The sequence below is a fragment of the Motacilla alba genome, chromosome 10, assembly GCF_015832195.1.
Source record: "Motacilla alba alba isolate MOTALB_02 chromosome 10, Motacilla_alba_V1.0_pri, whole genome shotgun sequence".
Taxonomy (NCBI): Eukaryota; Metazoa; Chordata; class Aves; order Passeriformes; family Motacillidae; genus Motacilla; species Motacilla alba.
Window position 1 is genome coordinate 6,634,067 of NC_052025.1, and position 18,393 is coordinate 6,652,459.

Consider the following 18,393-nt stretch of genomic DNA (forward strand, 5'->3'; position numbering starts at 1 on the left):
CAAATCAAGCAGAAACATGTGAAGAGACAGTATTGCAGATAAAAGAAATTTTGTGGTTTTGCTCTACAGACTGTTCTGTAGTCTCAAGTCTTTGTGTTCCATTTTGGATGGACAGCAAATGTTGAGTTGTGCTTTAGGTCAGAAGTAGGGCGTTTCTCAGATAGTTCTTTATCCTCATGTAGGCCAGAACAGTTTTGAAAGACTGGAGTGGCTTGTGCTTAAATACACAACAGATTTTGCCCATTTTCTCTCTGTATGAGGATAACTAGCAAGAGAATAAAATTTCCCTCTCAATCTCAGATATTTAGCTCTAAGTCTGTCAAACTACAGCATGTCCATTTAAATACTTTCCTCAGACATGGGTTTACTTTTTGGTGGAGTGAGGAAAGAAACTTTAAACAAATGATGAGTGTTTTGATGTTGTTGCTAATGTGTTTTTTTTCAACAGTAATCGCTGTTTCCTCCATCATTTCCTACTGTCTATTTGCATATTGGTGTAAAAGTTAGTCTCAGTTGATTGGAGGGAAATCCTTCCTGACTGTGCTCTAGTGTTTTTGTAGCAAAGACAGTTTTCTGTTTGGGTGAAACAGCTGGCATCATAATTTTTTCCCTCTCACATGAGCTGCTGTTCTTGTTCCCCAACACATTAGAACCCCCCTGGGATTATGAGCATTTTAGATGATGTGTGTGCCACAATGCACGCCGTGGGAGAAGGGGCTGACCAGACACTGCTCCAGAAACTGCAGATGCAGATTGGGACTCATGAACATTTCAACAGCTGGAACCAGGGCTTCATCATCCATCATTATGCTGGAAAGGTAACGTGGAAAATCCTCACGGAACTCTCTGCAATGTGTTTATGACAGTAATGAGAGGAAGGGGGAAGCCCTGCAGAGGGCTGGCTTGCTTTTACACAGCCAGATTCTCCCAGGAGACACTGTCCCTTCACAGGGCAGGCAGCTTAGGACACAAATGCCTTCACAAATGGCCCTTGCTGGAGAGAGGAGTCTGAGCCTTGCTGCTCTCAGTACCAGAACTTAAATGTAATAAATGAGTGTCCCACGACTTTCATTAATTGTAATCTCATTTGTTTATTGCAGTAGCAGTAAATTTAAAGAATTCAGATATAACAGTGATGCTTAGGCGATGATATACCAATAAAACTGGGAATATAATGTGCAGTTCTATCTTGTTTGGATTTATTTCTCAGAGTATTCATTGTTTTCTGCAGTTAATAACTGTGAACCTTTACTACACAAAAACTTTTCTTAGTAAAATTCAGTATTTAATTCACTTGTCATGTTCCATTCACTAGTTCCATAAGTTTTTTTAAATTTCACTTTAAATGGAATTTATATTTAAGGATGAAGCTCTTTTGTTTACTGTGAAAAACTTTAATAATACATGCTAGAATTTAGTGCTCATTGTAGTATTTAAGTTTTACCAGACTAACCAAAAAGTACAGAACAGCAACTGATGAGGACAGAATTTAAATTTTCTTGAATTATTGGGTTCTCAACTTACCACAAACAATCGATTTCCACCTTGGCCCAGGTATCTTATGATATGGATGGATTCTGCGAGAGAAATCGGGATGTTCTTTTCATGGACTTGATTGAACTCATGCAGAGCAGTGATTTGTACGTAAGCAAACCTTGCCTGGAGCTAGGAATGCCGTGGTGGTTCGGAGGGGCACAGAGGGCCTCACTTCTCTGCTTTGCACCTGCTGACCTCCTTTGTGTAGCAGTGCAGCACTGCAGTACCCTGACCTTCATTGCTACAGGTTGGACCAGGGGAGGCACTGCACTGTCAGAATCAAATGCTGGAATGGCAGCCTTTGTTTTGGCCTCAAGCAAGGCCATCAGTGCTCTGGCATCCTCTCAGAACAGGCACTGTTTTGACAAAGTAACATTTTTTGTGATGTATTTTAATTAATTGGTGCTTATTTTTTAAGAAGTGTGCATTTCTTCAAGTCTTCTAGATGTCTGGTGTCATGGCTTTCAGTGCTCACTAAAATAGCAAGGGGTCTCTGTGAGGAATGAGGCTCGTGGAAAGTACTAATCTTAAAATAGATTTGATATAACTCAAGAGTAATAGAAATAGCTATTTATATTCTTCTCAACTATCAACTTTTACAGCATATTCCTTGACATGCCTGCATTGAATCGTCCCTCTGTGCCAACCCTCTTTTATAAATTCTTTCCTAGGCCTTTTATAAAGGCTCTGTTTCCTGAAAATCTTCAAGTGGACAAGAAGGGCCGTCCTACCACTGCAGGCAGCAAAATCAAAGTATGTCTCCTTTTGCAGTGTTGGTGTGTGTATATGTGGTTGTGTGTTGGTGTATGAATAGCTAAATGAATTTTAAAAAGTATTTTCTTTTTTACTGTCCTGATATTTTAAAAGATAGATATTAGGAATATCTTCATGGCAAAGCGATGCCTCGTTTCAGCATTGTTAGAGTTGTTCTGCCCAGCATCTGTGTTCATTAGATATTGCATCCTGTAGCAGTGAATTTTCTAAAGGAGCAATTGATGGTTCTTGCTTGTGCATAGCGAGAGAGCCACCTCACTCAGCCTCTCATGTCCTACAGCTAACTGCAGATAACTGGCTCTTTACAGTGCAGAAATGCCTGACCCAACACCCACCCAGTCAGCAGCAGTCTCTGCTGACCACAGAGTGCCTTGCACAAGGCAGCGAGTGCTGCATGGCCAGGGTCTGTTTGGAGACTGATTGTAGGATACACACTTAGATTACACATGACTTGCAAATCACTGTTTTACCAACCTCTTTACTCACATTTCACCCTGACAGGTTCACTTGATGCATTTGCTCCATATTTTGTATCGAAGTTCAAATGTATTACATAGCTGGAGATAATGGTGCCTTCTGATTACTGATAAGTTTATTATGAGGTGCAAATTATCCCAAGACACTTTGGTTGATGGAGAAAGACCAAAGGCACCTGTATCTAGCCAATGGAGTCATCAGCAGGTGGTTGATAATTGTAAATTCCCTCAGGATTTACCCTGTTCAGCTGCGATGCTGTTGTTTTCCTTTGCTTTACAGAAACAAGCCAATGACCTTGTTGGCACCCTGATGAAGTGCACACCCCACTACATCCGCTGCATCAAACCCAATGAAACAAAGAAGTCTCGAGACTGGGAGGAGAGCAGGTATGGAGCAGCAGAGTGTGTGAGGAGAAGCAGTGCTAAGGGTCAAAAGAAGCCACAAAAATTCATAATTTGTAATTGTACAGCCCACAAACAGAACTACGTTCTCTAAACCATCAGAATTGAAATCTGGCGTGACCTCTTCTAAACTTTGAAGATAAGTGCTGGTCACTTGGTCTGAATCAGCTCTTAGTGTGTGCAGCTCTTGGCTTCTCTCCTGCCAGTTACAAAAAAACAACATTTGCATGAGTAACACAGCCAGTACATTGAAGACTCCATCTTCCCTGTAGAATGGGCACACCAAATGTATTATGATCACTTCTAACTTTAGCTTTATGCTTTGAAAATAAGCTTCTATTAAGAAGCTAGAAAGCCAGTAGGAGATCTGTATCTGCTTTTATGTATCAAACCTCCAAAAAGTGTCTATAACCAACAGTAGAGAAGGTTCCTGTTTTACTTACACTTAATTAGCCAGCTCTTTAAAAAGAATTGACTGGAATGTCATATCAGGTGATTATATAGACATTAAATAGATGTCTAAAAGATCTGTTTGGTTTATCACATCTGTTTGAAGGCATCTTTACCTACATGGTGCTTGTAGCACCTTCCTCTTCTGTGGAAAAGATGCTGCTCTTTTTGCCCTGGGGTAGGTGCTCAGTGGGATGTGTAAGCTGTGTGGGGGCCTAATGTAGGTAGCATTCATTACTATACACCAAGCACTTCTGAAAATGGTAAAATTGCTGAGGAAGCAAGTGGTTATTTTTATCATGGTGAAACAGCTTGCAAAGTCTGATAAAAAGCATTCTTGGACAACCCCAGCAGAATTCCCTTCCTGCCTTTCCAGCAGACGAGCAGTCACATGCAGACAGAGAGCACTTACAGAAGCTATTGGGACTGCACTCCAAAGCCTCAGTGAGGGCTTGGCAGTAAATGTAGACCCTCTTTAGCTTTTCCACCCTACTGAAAATCCTACTGTGCAGCACTTCATTTTCTACTGACACTGGGGACCAAAGGAGGAGGCTAAGTGATTCTGGGAAAAGTATTTATAAAACTTACAGTTAAAAATTGAGGGGCTTTTAAAATCAATCATTTGCATATCGGGAAACAGACCTGTTATTGTGGAAGGTGTTGCTAGGAAACCAGTGAAACAAATACAGTCCTAGTCCTGAGAAAAGGACAGCTTTCAGGAAACCCCTTTAGAAGGAAAAATGGGCAAGATTTCTTCTTGTTTCCCTATAGTGAGGATGGTGTGTTAACCAGTAGCTGCTGTATTTGTCAAGTGAAATACAAAGGATTGTATACTGTCAAGCTCAGACAGAAATGGAAGTGCTGATTACAATGGTAATCCTTCATCCCTGTTTAAAAATCCCAAAATTCTTCCACTTTAACCTGTGGTTGCCCACCTATTGTACTAGGACTTCACTGGGGCACTTAGTGACAGGTCAGGGGAAGAGAAATTTATATGCATGTGACAATTCACAGTTAAGCTTAATATTGTTGTTTCTCAAATTTACTGTGAAAAATAATGGAGAGAAATAAAAACCATAATCGATTTTATGTAATACTTTGCTGATTGGTGGATTTTAAATTTCTTTTTGTTTTATTTTCTTGTGTGGTCACACAGTGCTGCATCATACACAGGCTGCCTTAGTCAGTGTAATGGGAGTAGCAATTTGCTTATTAGGAGCAGGTTTACTAGACCGTGAAAATGTAACTGAAAAAGGAAAAACCCTTTCACAAAGCTGCTCTTACTTCATGCTCACAGAAGCCATGGAACTCCACCTTTCTGCTGCTGTTGAATAACTCCAGAATATTTAGCACTGAAACATAGGCCTTGTGGAATATCTAAAGCTTGTATAATACCTTGGTTAGTCCAGAAATTGGGGTGTTCTTGAAATGTGTTTTTGTTCAGGTCCTGGCACAGCCAACCCTGACTTGTATTGAAAACTGCTGCATTAGCTGAATTCCCAGACCCTGACCTGCTTGAGGTTGCTGCCTGAAGGGAGATTTTCAGTGTGTCTTTTCTCAGAAAGGAAAGGAAAAAACCAGAAAAATGTCTCAAATTCTCTGGTGCTGGACACTGATACTGGCAAGACAGTAAGAAAATGGGAGTAGTACTGTTGCTCCAGTGCATTATTCCAGATGTGAACAGGAGGGAAAGCTATAAACAGGAAAATGTATTTTTGTCCACCAAATTTATACTGTACCAGAATTCTTGGAGTGGGTACAAAATATACTTGATTCCTTGAACACAGCAAGATTAAAATGTGTAGTAGTCTTTATTTTAAGCTAAAAGAGCAATATCACTCATCATTTAGTAAAATACCTCTCAAAAGTGATCTTCAAAAAGAAGAAATAACTGAAGGGATTTTGTCATTTGTAGCAAGGGATTTCAAAAGATTTTTCCCTTCATACTGTGAGTCATTTGAAAAAAAAAAAGGTCTCAACAAAAAAAAAGGGGGGTAGTACATTTTATATTTAACTTTTCAAAATAGCTAGAGAAATAACGAGTTAACTGAGATTGTTTCAGGATTTGAAAAATCTTCTGTAAAATCAGAGAAATAGTAAGCAAAACAAAATTAATTAGCTTATTACAGGCTCACCTTTTAAAAATTATATGTAAACAGATGCTCTTTTATATACTGTTTGTTAAACTTGCAGGACTGAAATCTTAAAAACTGTTATAGTTCAGACTGAAAGCTAAAGCTTTTTTACTTTGCTCTGAAGAAGAACAGCAACAGAGTGAAAAACTGACCTTGCTTCTTTCAGCATATGACTTAGATGAGAAAATTAAGAAAATGCAAAGGAAATCAGCAACTGAAATTCTTCAAATCAAATTACCAAACATTAAGCATTAGACTAGCAATATATGTAAGAAGAAACATAAAATCTTAAATGCATCATGAGTCTAGAAGGAGGAAAAAGTGCAAAAGCTTTTTTGTTTTGCTGTTTTTCTGCTTAGCATTTCATGGGCACATACTTCTTCCCTGATCAGAGTGTAGCTGGAGTTCTTGGTGTGAGGCAGCTCTGCTGGTGTTGGGATAATGAAGCTTCAGTTCCCATCAGCAGCAGAGTTTCTCCACAGCCATTAACACTTTCTGTGGGACTGTACCAGCTCAGCTTTTGTTTGTAATTTAAAATGTGCCATGGATGAGTCATCGATTACTGGCTTCAGCCAGTTTTGGGCCTATTCTCAATCCTTCCTTGGCAGCCTGGTAAAATTAGGAGGAATTCTAGCTTTTCATCAGTATGCTGACATGGCTTTCTTCTTTCTGATTCTTTGTGTCGTGAAGGCTTTTTCCAGCCATCAGATTTGGTCTTTTCTCCATAACAACGAGGAAAAAATGTTACTGTGTTGCTGTTTGAGCTATGTAAAGCATAGGAAAAACCTTCAGAAGAGAACACAAAACAATTTCCCAATCCCTTGGATACCAGCTGTGTAATTGTATCAGTAATAGTTACTTGGCCTTTTATGGATTTTATTATTACCTAAGAAATTTATACACAAATTCTTTGGGAGATGGGAAGTTAAACTAGGAAAAAATGCTAAAGTTAACTTGCTACATATATTTCAATGCTGTGGTCTAGCTGCCTGGAATATCTTTCCTTCCATGCAGTGTGCAGGGTAATGTGCAAAATTAGATTCATTTACCTGTGCATGAATTTTAGCAATCAACAGTTAAACATGATTCAGATGCTTAAGAATGCCTCAATCCACAAGTATGCTGAAATTAAACGGATTTTAAGCCTTGCATTGTTTTTGTCCCCAGGGTAAAACATCAAGTGGAATACTTGGGTCTGAAAGAAAATATTCGAGTCAGAAGAGCTGGCTACGCCTACAGACGGGTTTTCAAGAAGTTTCTGCAGAGGTAGGTAACACTGTTTAGAAGAATTGCTGTAAACAGCAGCAGGGTTGTTTACATGATGAGGGGACAGCCAAAAGGTTGCCAGTTTTGAAACCTTCCTGTTTCCCACGTAGCCATTTCTCCACACGTGCCTTGCTCAGTGATCTCTATTACACAGAGGTTTCAAAGTGCTTTAAAGCCTGGCTTTGTGTTAGGGAAAGTACTTCATCTTTTCTGTAACCTTCCCTAAGGCCTCAGTATTTGTAGTGCTATGAGAGGGTTCCTCAAAGTTACAGAGAGTTCAAGGAACCAATGCAGTGCCTGAAATCTGAGTGTCCAGCTGCAAGCCCTTGTCTAAAATATTACTGCTCCAGCTCTCACAACTCTCCTCACGGCAGACAGAAGACAGGTAAAGAAGCCCACACCTGCCATTCAACCACTGCGGTGTAAAGAGTAACCTCAGCTTACACAGCTTGTTATCCTTCCACTGGAGTTGTGACAGCTGGGAATGGGCACAGCTCTGAGCTCTGCAGCTGCTCACGGAATGAATGAAAGCAAGTCAGAGCTCTGGGAGATCAGTCCTGTTCTCGGTGTCTTAGGACCAGCTGTTACCATGATTAACTACCTCCACTAGCTAATGAAATCCTCTTAAATAGGAGCAGTTTCAAGATTTCTGCAACATTCAGCTTCTGTTCTTCAGAAACTGGTGACATGCAGCTAATAAGTGCCCCAACAGGCTTTCTGTGATAAATCAGCTTTTGCTGGAAGTCGTTGCATTGAATTTGAGAGTGTCAAACAAAAACTCAATCAGTTTTTGCAAGGAGTGGAGTATAGTTAGTCGGATAGCACAGGACAATGCCATTAGTAATCCTTCATGATACAACCATGAATATGCTAATAATGCAGTAACAGCCAGACCTAAAATCTCTGAAAGTATGGACTTCATTTTCACGGAACAATTTTAAATTCCTTTCTCTTTATGACTTTCAAGCCTAGATGTATAAACATGAACATGCTACAGGCTATGTTACTTAACAACAGACTGTTGCTGAGGCAAATAAGAGATTTATACTGTGTGTTAAATCCAGCCTGAACACAGAGTATGAGGGCTGGGCAGGCTCTGAGAGTTCTGCACAGAGGAAAGCTACATGGTACATCTGGATCCACAGGCAACTGAAACTCCTCTTATGGACTTAATCCTTTTGTTTCAGATTAATTAGCTTTGTTAAATTTAACATTTTATTTTGAGTAAAACTCTTCCTGCACCCTTTCCATTCACAGTTCCTAGCATCCAGAACAAGCTCTGTTCTGACCCCCAGAGTCAGTGTGAGTAAAATGGGCTGAGGCATGGGATGGACAGGAAATGCATGCTTGTACACTTGTTTTCATTGGGCGTTCCTTGGCAGCTCCATGCAAGTGGAGATTGCTAGGCTGAATAGACTTTTATGTACGAAATTTACATTTGCATGCAAAAAGCCACAGTCACTGAAAAGGCCTGTGTGTTCCCAAGCAGAACCGATCTGAAAGCTGAGCTCCCACTCCCTGTTCAGCCATCAGACCTAACTGCTTACTGGGAGTTTGTAATACCTATCTGGGGGCAGTCATGATTTGAAATTGTTTCAGAAGCATGTGAAGAACACATTTCGTACTAGTGCTGAAATCATCTGCAAGATCAAATTCCACAAGCTTAACAAACCTGGGTTCATGGGTAGTGACGTGACTGGTTTCATGGGGAGCATGCACAAGGACACTGAAGAGCCATTGCCAAACAGCAATGAACAGTCAGAGTTGTCACATTATCAAACTGTGAAATGCTTAAATAGTGCATGTTCTAGAATTGTCTGTTTGTCTGTCCTATAGACTTGTCACACCAGTAAAATGTATGAAGTGAATTTGATGAAAAAGGAGAATTTTACATCTATTCTTACTTTGTACCCAAGAGCTCTACATATATTAAAAGGTCTGGAATCACATTTTTCCCCATGCCCTCCTTTACAGCTCAGGAGATGTAGGAGAGAATTTGTAGCATGCTGAAATGTCATGTCACAGTCTCTTGTGTGGATGGTAGCAGTTTCAAACACCTTTATTCTCCTCAGCTCCTTTATCTTCTGACTTGGTTAGACCCACCTGCACAGCTGCCCTTTTGGCAGTACATGATGAGCCTTCAAAAGAGGCTGGTAAATAAATGAGCTGGGAGTTACTTTAAGTTACAATCCCTTAGTTGGTTGCATCTGTTTATCCCATAATACTGATAAATCGCATAAATATGTAAATGCACACATATTCTAAACACAGACTGTATATAGTACACTGCCATATTTAAGGTGGTGTAAGGGCTGCTTCATTACACTGTCCAGCAGAGTACCTGAGCACGTGTTAACTGAGAGATTTGCACATGAGAACATCAGTGGTTTGAATCCTACTGAATTATTCAGAAGTTACTTTCTTTTCATGCACCTTCTATTCAGAGGTGTTTGGGCTTTGTGATACATTTCTTTTTAATTTTTTGCTGTTTCTGTTTGTGTGGTATTGTTACTTAAATTGCATGATACTGTTCCTGCTTCTTGGCTGGATAACATTTTAGCTATGATGATAACAGGTAGTCAATATTCCTTTAATCTATTTTCCAATAATTCCTTATTTTTTGAGAACATTTTATTAGGAGCTGCCTAAATCATCTTAAGAACTTGGAAATTACAACAAACAGACTTCCATAGTTGATCATTTTTTCATGTGTTGAATAGTTTTACTAATAAGCATGATTTAGTCTACATCACTTAAGTACGCCTAAGGCATTAAAAGGAAACTGTCAAGAGTAAAGAATGTAAAATTTTGGGGAGAAATTTGTCTCAATATTTAGCTATTCTCCAGTCTTGTCAAAGGAGCCTAAACAGCTGCTGCCAGAGAAGTTACTTCCCCACGGACATGCTGGGGCAGCTAAAGCCCAGCAGTGCTCCTCTGGTGGGCAGTGGAACAAGGCAGCTTTGTAACTCCAGCCTGGCAGCTCCAAAAGCCCAAGTGAAGCCTGGAGAAGTGGGCAGTTCAAAAGGGGCTGCACCCTGGCACTACTTCATTCTCAGGGCTTACAGAGGACACCGTGAGAGAGAAGGCTACGTGCTTCTTTCTGTCAAAGACGAGTTAGAGCACTCCCCTGCTCCTTCTGGGCCCTCTGTGGGGTCAGTTCCCAGCGTGCCCTCAAGGCTGCACCAGCATCACTGTGGCTTCCTTCTTGCACCAGAGGCCAAGCCAGGGCTTCCTGGGATAGAGCCAGCACTGGCTCCTTGCTAAATGCAGCCCAGCTGTTGAGCAGGTGGGTTAGGAGCACAAGCTGGTCACTTGCTCAGAAACAGAAAAGACCTTTGTAAGAATAAGAGAGAGAAGGCTTGAGTGAGGAACTGGACATGTGCTTGGGAACCAGTTTAGAGTACCAAGAATGTAGCTACTCAAATCTGAACCATAGGTCATTGTTGGTGGATAACCTCACCCTGGATTTAAGCAGATTGCAGCAGAACTTTCTGCAACAAACTGCTGCAGTTACCAGACAGCAGCTTAGCATCTGCAAGTGGGAGACTCCAGGGCACTGTTGTTCTTCTCAGTTGTTTGGTCTCACTAAACAAGAAACATCTTAATACTGTGCATCTTCACACACACCAAGCTCTGAGTCCTGCTGCCATTGTCAGGCTCCTCAGGGTAGTGCTGGCCAAGAGTCAGTGGTGTTCTGCTGCTGCTGTTTGACCCCAGGTTTTAATCTCTTCTCGTTGGTGGTTTAAGGTATGCCATTCTCACCAAAGCAACCTGGCCCTCCTGGAAAGGAGAAGAGAAACAAGGAGTCCTCCACCTGCTTCAGTCAGTCAACATGGATCCTGACCAGTACCAGCTCGGGAAGTCCAAAGTCTTCATCAAAGCTCCAGAGTCTGTAAGTGTGCCAGAACACAGTTCTTTAAATGTGCAGCTGTTTGCTGAAATTGAAGCCCTGCCTGCTCAAGTTGAGCATGAACACCTGCTGAGGTGTGGGAAGTGTAAACATCTGAGACAAGCTGAGAACGTCTGTCACAGAGCCTGTGTAAAGGGCACACTGCATAAGGTCACTGCAGGGTTTTAGCACTTAATAAAGAGAATTAAATACATCGAGAAGAAGAAAAATAGGTTATGAGGATGCTTTGGTATTAAGAACATTGGTCCTCTTCTCATATTGATGAAGGTAGAACAATCCCAGGGGATGGTAAGGACAGAGTAAATCAGTGTTCCGGAATGACTGCATCTTGAAATCCCAAAGAGAATATTAGGGAGGCATCACAAGGCTGGTTTTACTCTGTGGCTGCTAAGTTGTTGGAAAAAGTTGTGGCTGCAAAATCTGTTGGAAAAAAAGTTTTCTTACTTTGCTGTTCAGGAGAGTTGTTAAGGAAAATCTGTGCTCTGCTCGCCCTCCTGTATTCCTGGTGCATCAGAAGCAATGGGCCTTGGTTTGTGTAGCACATCTTGCAGCTGAGCATTGATTTCTTGGTGCTTTCTCTGAAGTTACATGCTAAAATAAAAGCTGAACACTTCTATAGCTATCATTTGCTGTTCTAGGAACATATATTTTTCTCTGTAGAACAGCAGTAATTCAGGCAATGACACTGCTGTGTCCAATCACATGGGAAGGTATTTGTTAAAGGCAAAAAAAGAATGTTTCTCCAAGGCATAATAGAAATGTTGCTGTTTCTGCCATAAAAAGGGTAAGATACTGTTCAGGAATAATGGGATTTACATTCCTGCCTACATCTGAGAGACATGTTTATACACCACAGCATGTGTAGTGCATGAGATGTTGGTTATTACAGTGCTTCAGGTGGCATACTGGCAGAGCAGGAAACTATTATGGGATTGGTCCTACTTGGTCATGGCAACAAGAGCCAGTTCTGAGGGAGTGTGAGCTTCACCTGCTTCCTCTGGAGCACAGCTGTGATTTCTTTCTGGAGATTATTGGGAGTTTTGGCTTACAAAGTTGGTGTGATTTCCTGGTGTCTGTCTCCTGTTTGGTAGCCAAGTGCAAGTGCTGCCGTGGGATTGATGGCTGCAGTTCCCCTTCAGTCAGGAAATGATCTGAAACCCACCATGAGTGCTGCTGGCTCCTTAGAGAGGATGACATTGCTGCCCAGCAGAAGCATCTTCCCATCCCAGTGCATTTTTGTGATGCTAAGGCCTGCTTGTATGGATATGTCATTTAATGGTGTATCTGAGTTTTTCTGAGGGGCAGTTCTGCAGGTTAGGACAACATGAAGTTGACTGGAAATTTTTTTTGGGTTGTGTTTTGATTTTAATTAATGCTTTTAATTACTTTTTTTTGTTTGTTTTGCCATGAAATCTCTTTTTAAGTACCAAAATGAGTCTGGGCTTTTTTTATTTTATGTTGAAAATATTTTTACGAACTGAATATTTTAAAGAGTGATTCATCTTTTATTAAGAAAGACAATTATCTTTCATCTTATATTACTAAAAGATTGGCTAGGACTGTATTGCTTTTGAGAAAAATAATCTTTTAGATGGTAAATGAAGTTTTTTTCTTTTTTCCACCAAAACCAGCACCTGTTGTGGTTAAAGATAAAAAATACTTGATTTGCTTGAGAGTGTAAGGGGAGGCTTTTTAATACATATTTTAGGAAAGGGTTTATGCTGTATCTTTACTACTGTAGGTTAAGAACTGTATTTTAGCTCAGTGATTTAATTGAACTTCCTTAATGGTGACCTTCAGCTGCAGATGATAGATTATTTTGCACTGAGATTTTGCAATTAACATTATTGTTAGAGAAATAAATGGTGAGTGTTCCTGAGAGACAGCATCAATATTGTCACTGTAACCTGAATTGCACGGGGTTGGTCATGCCCCTGCTGCACTGAGGATGTTTTTGCATCAGGAGCTCTCGTGCCTGTGCTGAAACTGCAGCCAGTGCTTGTGTTCAGGAAGAGACTTTAAAAAAAATTTAAGTTTGCAGTAGATGGAGAATTGCCAACTGTGAAATAAGGTTTTATGGGTGGCAGAAAGGCTTCACTATTTGCATTTCCATCACACACCTGAATAAATAACTCTGTACAGGAGCAAGTGAGGTTCTGTGGAAATGGTTTGCACCAGATCGAGTTTCTTTTTTCAGATCAATATGAACAACTGTTTTTCTAGGTTTGCATGGCTTAGAGCAACAACGTAAAAAAAAAACAAAAACCAATCCTACAGCCCAGGTCTGCTTCTCCATATACCCATTTTTACTAATTACTCCTGTGAATATTTAACATACAATGCAGGGAAATAATAAGCAACAGTCATGTGACTGGACTGATTGAATGCTGCAGTTTAGCCAAATGCTTGTGCTTCTGATAAGATAAAAACCCCATTTCACTGAAGTATGTCAAAGGCTCTAGTGAATATGCTGTATAAAAACCCCATTTCACTGAAGTATGTAAAAGGCTGTAGTGAATATGCTGTATCCTGCAATAATTATGAAGTTGTTCTAAATGCATTAAATTTACATGTATTTTAATAGGACCTGGGAAATTCTCAAAAAAGGGGATCCACACTCCATTCCTGTTTTAATAAAATAGTGTTTTCTCTTGATTTCTGATATTTTAGACCTAAAAATCTTACTATGTCATTCTTGTGAATTATAAGGTCATAGTTACAAGTCCTCCAGCTGGCTGACAACCTTCAGTGGTGAGAAAGAATGGAGCCAGTGGACACGAGGGTATGACATTCAGCCAGGGAAAAAAGTTGCTTGTGAACAGTTGTGTTACACATTGCACAGATCCCCACAGACATGGCAACATTTTGACAAGAGAAGCAGGAATTTTGGAGAATGTATGGATGGAGGCTGAAGAAATGGCCAGTGGAGAACCTTGTGTTGCACCAGTAGAATATTTCAGGGAGAATCCATATTCCTCTTCCTTCATCGTGGGGTATGGAACTTAATGGGTAGACTGGTAGGAGCCACAGCCACTCAAGCATCAGAGATTTCTTAAAGGGTGCCTCAACATTCCAATCTCAGATCCCACAGTTGTGGAAGAGGAGCCAGCTTGGATCTAGAGTGAAATGCACTGGAGAGTTGTCGAAAGTAAAATGCAGCTTTTTCTTGAACTTTGCTTGTAAAATGTCTGCCCCACCCCACTTGTCTCTTTGTCCAGCTGTTTCTGTTGGAAGAGATGAGAGAGAGGAAGTACGATGGCTATGCCAGGGCCATCCAGAAGGCCTGGAGGAAATACGCAGCCAGGAAAAAATACGTGCAGATGAGAGAAGAAGGTAGGTCGGAACTTCTGATGGCAGGGACTGCGCACACACTTGGTTCCAGGAACAGCAGGAGGGGCACAAAGCGGGGAGAAAGCCCTCTCTGTAGGCAAAAGTTGCATTGCAGGTAACTGTCTCAGAATGATGGCACTTAGTTGGACCCCAGCAGCACCGCTGAGGAGGTTGAGTGCTCTGCGTGCTTGGGCTGGGCAGTGTTTTGCTCTGAAATCAGAGCCAGACTGAGTAGGACAGACAGCAGAGATGCTGCAGGGGAGGCAGAAAAAGAAAACTTCCCACAGCTACGCAGGATCTGAATAATCTGTAGGTGATAAGATCAATCCGTGCACTCTCCTGGGACTTAGCTGTGTGTGACCTGGGCTGTGTGAATGAACATGCTGGGATTGGAAGGGTTAATCTTTAATTTCTAGCACTCTGAGAAATTTCATCGTTCCGGAAGTGCTCCTAATTAACCAGAACTGCTGAGCTGGCCATCAGTGTATTTCATTAGGAATGGATTTAATGATCACATATGTCCTTACCTAAAGGATTAGTAGCAGTGCTTCACTGTTTTTTCCCTATTAGAAACAATGTGGTTCTCACTTCCCAAGAAATTCTGTGTGAAACAGTTGGCTCTCTGAGAGCATGAGTTTAGGAAACTTAGTAGATGCTATTAATCAGTGTTTATGTTTTGTATTTAAGCATCAGATCTGTTGCTGAGCAAGAAAGAGAGAAGACGGAACAGCATTAACAGGAATTTTGTGGGAGATTACATAGGCATGGAGGAGCACCCCGAGCTCCGCCAGTTTGTGGGCAAGAGGGAGAAGATCGATTTTGCAGACACTGTAACTAAATATGACAGGAGGTTTAAGGTGGGTGGAACAGCAATTTCCCCTAAAGATGAGTTGTGCTGTGAGTCAGAGTTGTCTTCACCATCTCGTCCCGGGAGCTGCCGGGCTCAGGGCCACGACAGGCGGGACACAGCTTCCAATGTGTGTTTTCAATGTTGTGTTCCAGAGCGTGAAGCGAGATCTCGTCCTCACTCCCAAGTGCGTTTACCTGATCGGGCGTGAGAAGATAAAGCAGGGCCCAGAGAAGGGCCAGGTGAAGGAGGTCTTGAAGCGAAGGATGGAAGTGGAGAGAATTCTTTCTGTTTCTTTAAGGTCAGTACCTGCAATATATTTTTTCCATTAATAGAGCAATTTGTGTAGGATAGGGAAAATAAGTTGATTGATGAAGTGGGAATTGAAAGCTTTCATTTTGAATTTGCTTGCCTTGGGTTTCAGACTTGCTTCAGTGACCTTCAAATTTCCAATTTATCTCGAGTCAAAAATTCTGCCATTATTGAAGAGAAGGATTTAAACTGCAATTTTAATAGCACATGGTTTTGTGCTGACAGTAATTACTATAAAATTACTAAGTAGTATTCCCATCTTTCAAAAGGGATTGTTTCAGCTATTCCATTATCAACTCCTGAAAAAAATCAAACCTGTTCTCAGAAAGCAAGGCTCTGGAATTAATGCTGCTTGGACTTTGTTATGTTCTTAAAAATTAACCCATGAGTACTCTGCAAATGTCATTATAATGCTGGCTGTATTTGCTGATGACATTTTAAACTGGATGGTGTATGCTCTGATTTCCTTGCAGCACCATGCAGGATGACATTTTCATTCTACATGAACAGGAATATGACAGCTTGCTGGAATCAGTCTTCAAAACAGAGTTTTTAAGCCTCCTATCTAAACGATACGAAGAGAAAACACAACAAAAACTACCTCTGAAGTTTAGCAATACGTGAGTTATGGCTTTTTTCAATGGGCATTTAGGGATAAATGTTTTGTTTTTGCTGCCAAAGCAAATGATTGAGCGTACGTTGTACTTTATTTACAATACTAGGAGGTAGTACAGTGTAAAACCCTGTATGTGCAAGGATACCAGATTTTGTGCTTGCCTTGTCAGAGTAACAGGTTAGGATTTACCAGGGGCACTTGACACTTCCCACTGCATGTGTGCATGGAGAGCTGCCTTTGTTCTGACCGTGGCAGGGCCTCTGCACAGCCACTGCACAGCTGCTGCTGGCTCCTGGCAGGAGCAGGGAGCATCCTTTTCCTGTCCCTTCACCTTCACCTAGGAGTGCAGACATCTCAGTGAAGAGTTTGAAAGAATTCTGGACACATAATAGAGCAGTCTGAAATGCTGAAGTTTGTTGTTGGTGCCAGGGACTGCAGAGTGAAAGAATAATTCTAAGGAGGCCTCACTTAGGTAAATGATATTTGGAACATTGTTTAGAAACAAGTGTGGAAATCTAGAGCATGTCTGACGTGCACTTTGGCTGTGAGGACATCCTGGAAACAATCCCAGCAAACATGTGCTTTTGTTAATACTTCCACCCATTAAGGAGATCAGCAACAGCAGGCCTTGGATTTGTATGTTTATTTTATTGCCTTCAAAGGTTGAGGAATTACAAAAAGCAACAGGAGATCACTAATTTTGTTTGGAAAGGGTGTAGAAAGAGAATTGAAGTGAGGAACATAACTATAGCATGCACTCCTGTACACTGAGAATGCAAAGCCAGTACCAGGAGTGTCACGTATTGCACTTCTGGGGTCTTGTCCAGAACCCCATCCGAGTACAGTTCAGAGCAGATGGGTATTGTGGTAGTGCTGGGAAAGAATGTGTGTGTGTGTGTGTGAGAGAGTGCCTTTATGGGGAAGAATGTAAAATGCAGGGGCTGAGCTGTGTGTCTGCAGCGCTGTTCCCTTGCAGCACGGCACAGGGCTGCCCCGGAGCGCCCAGGGCAGTGCACAGCAGGCACAGCGCAGCGGGGCTGTGCCTCTGTGAGCAGGGAACGGTCACACGCAGCAGCGCCAGCAGAGGCAGCGCAGAGGCGCTGCTGGCTCAGGGCTGACACATCTCTTACTTGGACCTTTGCACATTTTTGTTCAAAACTCACTGTCCTCTCCAGGGCATCTTAAACTTCCTTTGAGAAGCTGAACCAGGAAAGTTAAAACATCAATGAAGAAAAACATTTTTTAAAAAAGCATGGAAAAAATATTCAATTAGGTAGTTATGTCAGCTGAGTCATTCATGGAATGCATATTCTCAGCCTAAGCTTTGAATTTTATACTTCTGAGTTAGCTGCTGCCAAGCAATACTGCCTTGATTTGATGTAGCAATTCTGTTTTTTTTCATTTGTGTGTTCACATGCTCCTGTCAGACTTGAAGTGAAGCTGAAGAAGGAGAGCTGGGGGCCCTGGAGCAGTGCTGGTTCTCGACAGGTGCAGTTTATGCAAGGCCAAGGAGATGTAGCCATTCTCAAACCAAGTAATAAAGTGCTGCAGATCAGCATTGGACCAGGGCTACCAAAAAATTCCCGTGAGTATGAATTTCCTCTAGAAATTAGGGGTTTATAAAATCAGAGAATGGTTATGGTTGACTTTTTCTATCCATGCTTGGCTCTAGCCTCATTGTGTTCTTTATTGATTTCTCTGTAACACACAAAGATCCTAAGGATTACAGCAGAGTTCCTTGCTGCTCTACAGCTGTCAGTGTTCTGGACCTTGTTTACTGTGGTTGCAAGAATGCTTTGCTTTATATCCCGAGGCTGAACTGGATCACTAAAGGGAGAATACCCCAAAGTCATCCTTCTTGCACCTAATGCTTTATAACAGCCTGGCCAACCCTGCAGGAGTCAGATCCCTTATTCCTGAAGATCAGCTCTTTCTGATCCCAGAAGAGGGAGTCTGGCAGCCAGCAGGCCTTACCTCAGTGGTGTTATTGTGAAGGGGTAACACAATGTTGCTGGTTTCTTCCTTAGGTCCTACTAGACGGAACCTTAGCCAAGGCAGAGGATATTCCAGTAGGTCTCAAAATCAGACTTATCCTATGAGAGCTGCACCACCTCCTCCAGGTAATTCCTCTTAGCTTGGGCTAAACAGAATTCCAGGTAAAGGCTCTTGGTTTTCTCCTGTCATCTGGCAATTTTTACTCATTAAAAAAAATTATGGTAACAGTTTAAATTTCTCTTTAAAAGACCCTACCTGGAGTAGGCATTTTATGAAGTGTCTTGCTGGATATTCCCCCAGAGCCGTCCTGCTTGCCACGGATGGTGACTTGTTCAGACACTTGG

General features: G+C 41.5%; 1 protein-coding gene across 3 annotated transcripts in view; it reads left to right on the forward strand.

Moving 5' to 3' along the window:
- MYO1E (myosin IE) overlaps positions 1 to 18,393 on the forward strand; it is a 107,437-nt gene that overhangs the window by 82,400 nt on the left and 6,644 nt on the right. For all 3 annotated transcript variants that reach the window (XR_005258141.1, XM_038147150.1, XM_038147149.1), the window contains exons 14-25: positions 651 to 818; positions 1,555 to 1,640; positions 2,208 to 2,289; positions 3,067 to 3,173; positions 6,941 to 7,039; positions 10,787 to 10,931; positions 14,168 to 14,282; positions 14,967 to 15,136; positions 15,282 to 15,427; positions 15,912 to 16,058; positions 17,482 to 17,639; positions 18,082 to 18,174. Coding sequence is in view for 2 of the 3 variants with exons in the window: in XM_038147150.1 (XP_038003078.1) it covers positions 651 to 818; positions 1,555 to 1,640; positions 2,208 to 2,289; positions 3,067 to 3,173; positions 6,941 to 7,039; positions 10,787 to 10,931; positions 14,168 to 14,282; positions 14,967 to 15,136; positions 15,282 to 15,427; positions 15,912 to 16,058; positions 17,482 to 17,639; positions 18,082 to 18,174 (1,516 nt within the window). In the remaining variant the exon portion in view is untranslated. The remainder of the gene's footprint in view (positions 1 to 650; positions 819 to 1,554; positions 1,641 to 2,207; positions 2,290 to 3,066; positions 3,174 to 6,940; positions 7,040 to 10,786; positions 10,932 to 14,167; positions 14,283 to 14,966; positions 15,137 to 15,281; positions 15,428 to 15,911; positions 16,059 to 17,481; positions 17,640 to 18,081; positions 18,175 to 18,393) is intronic.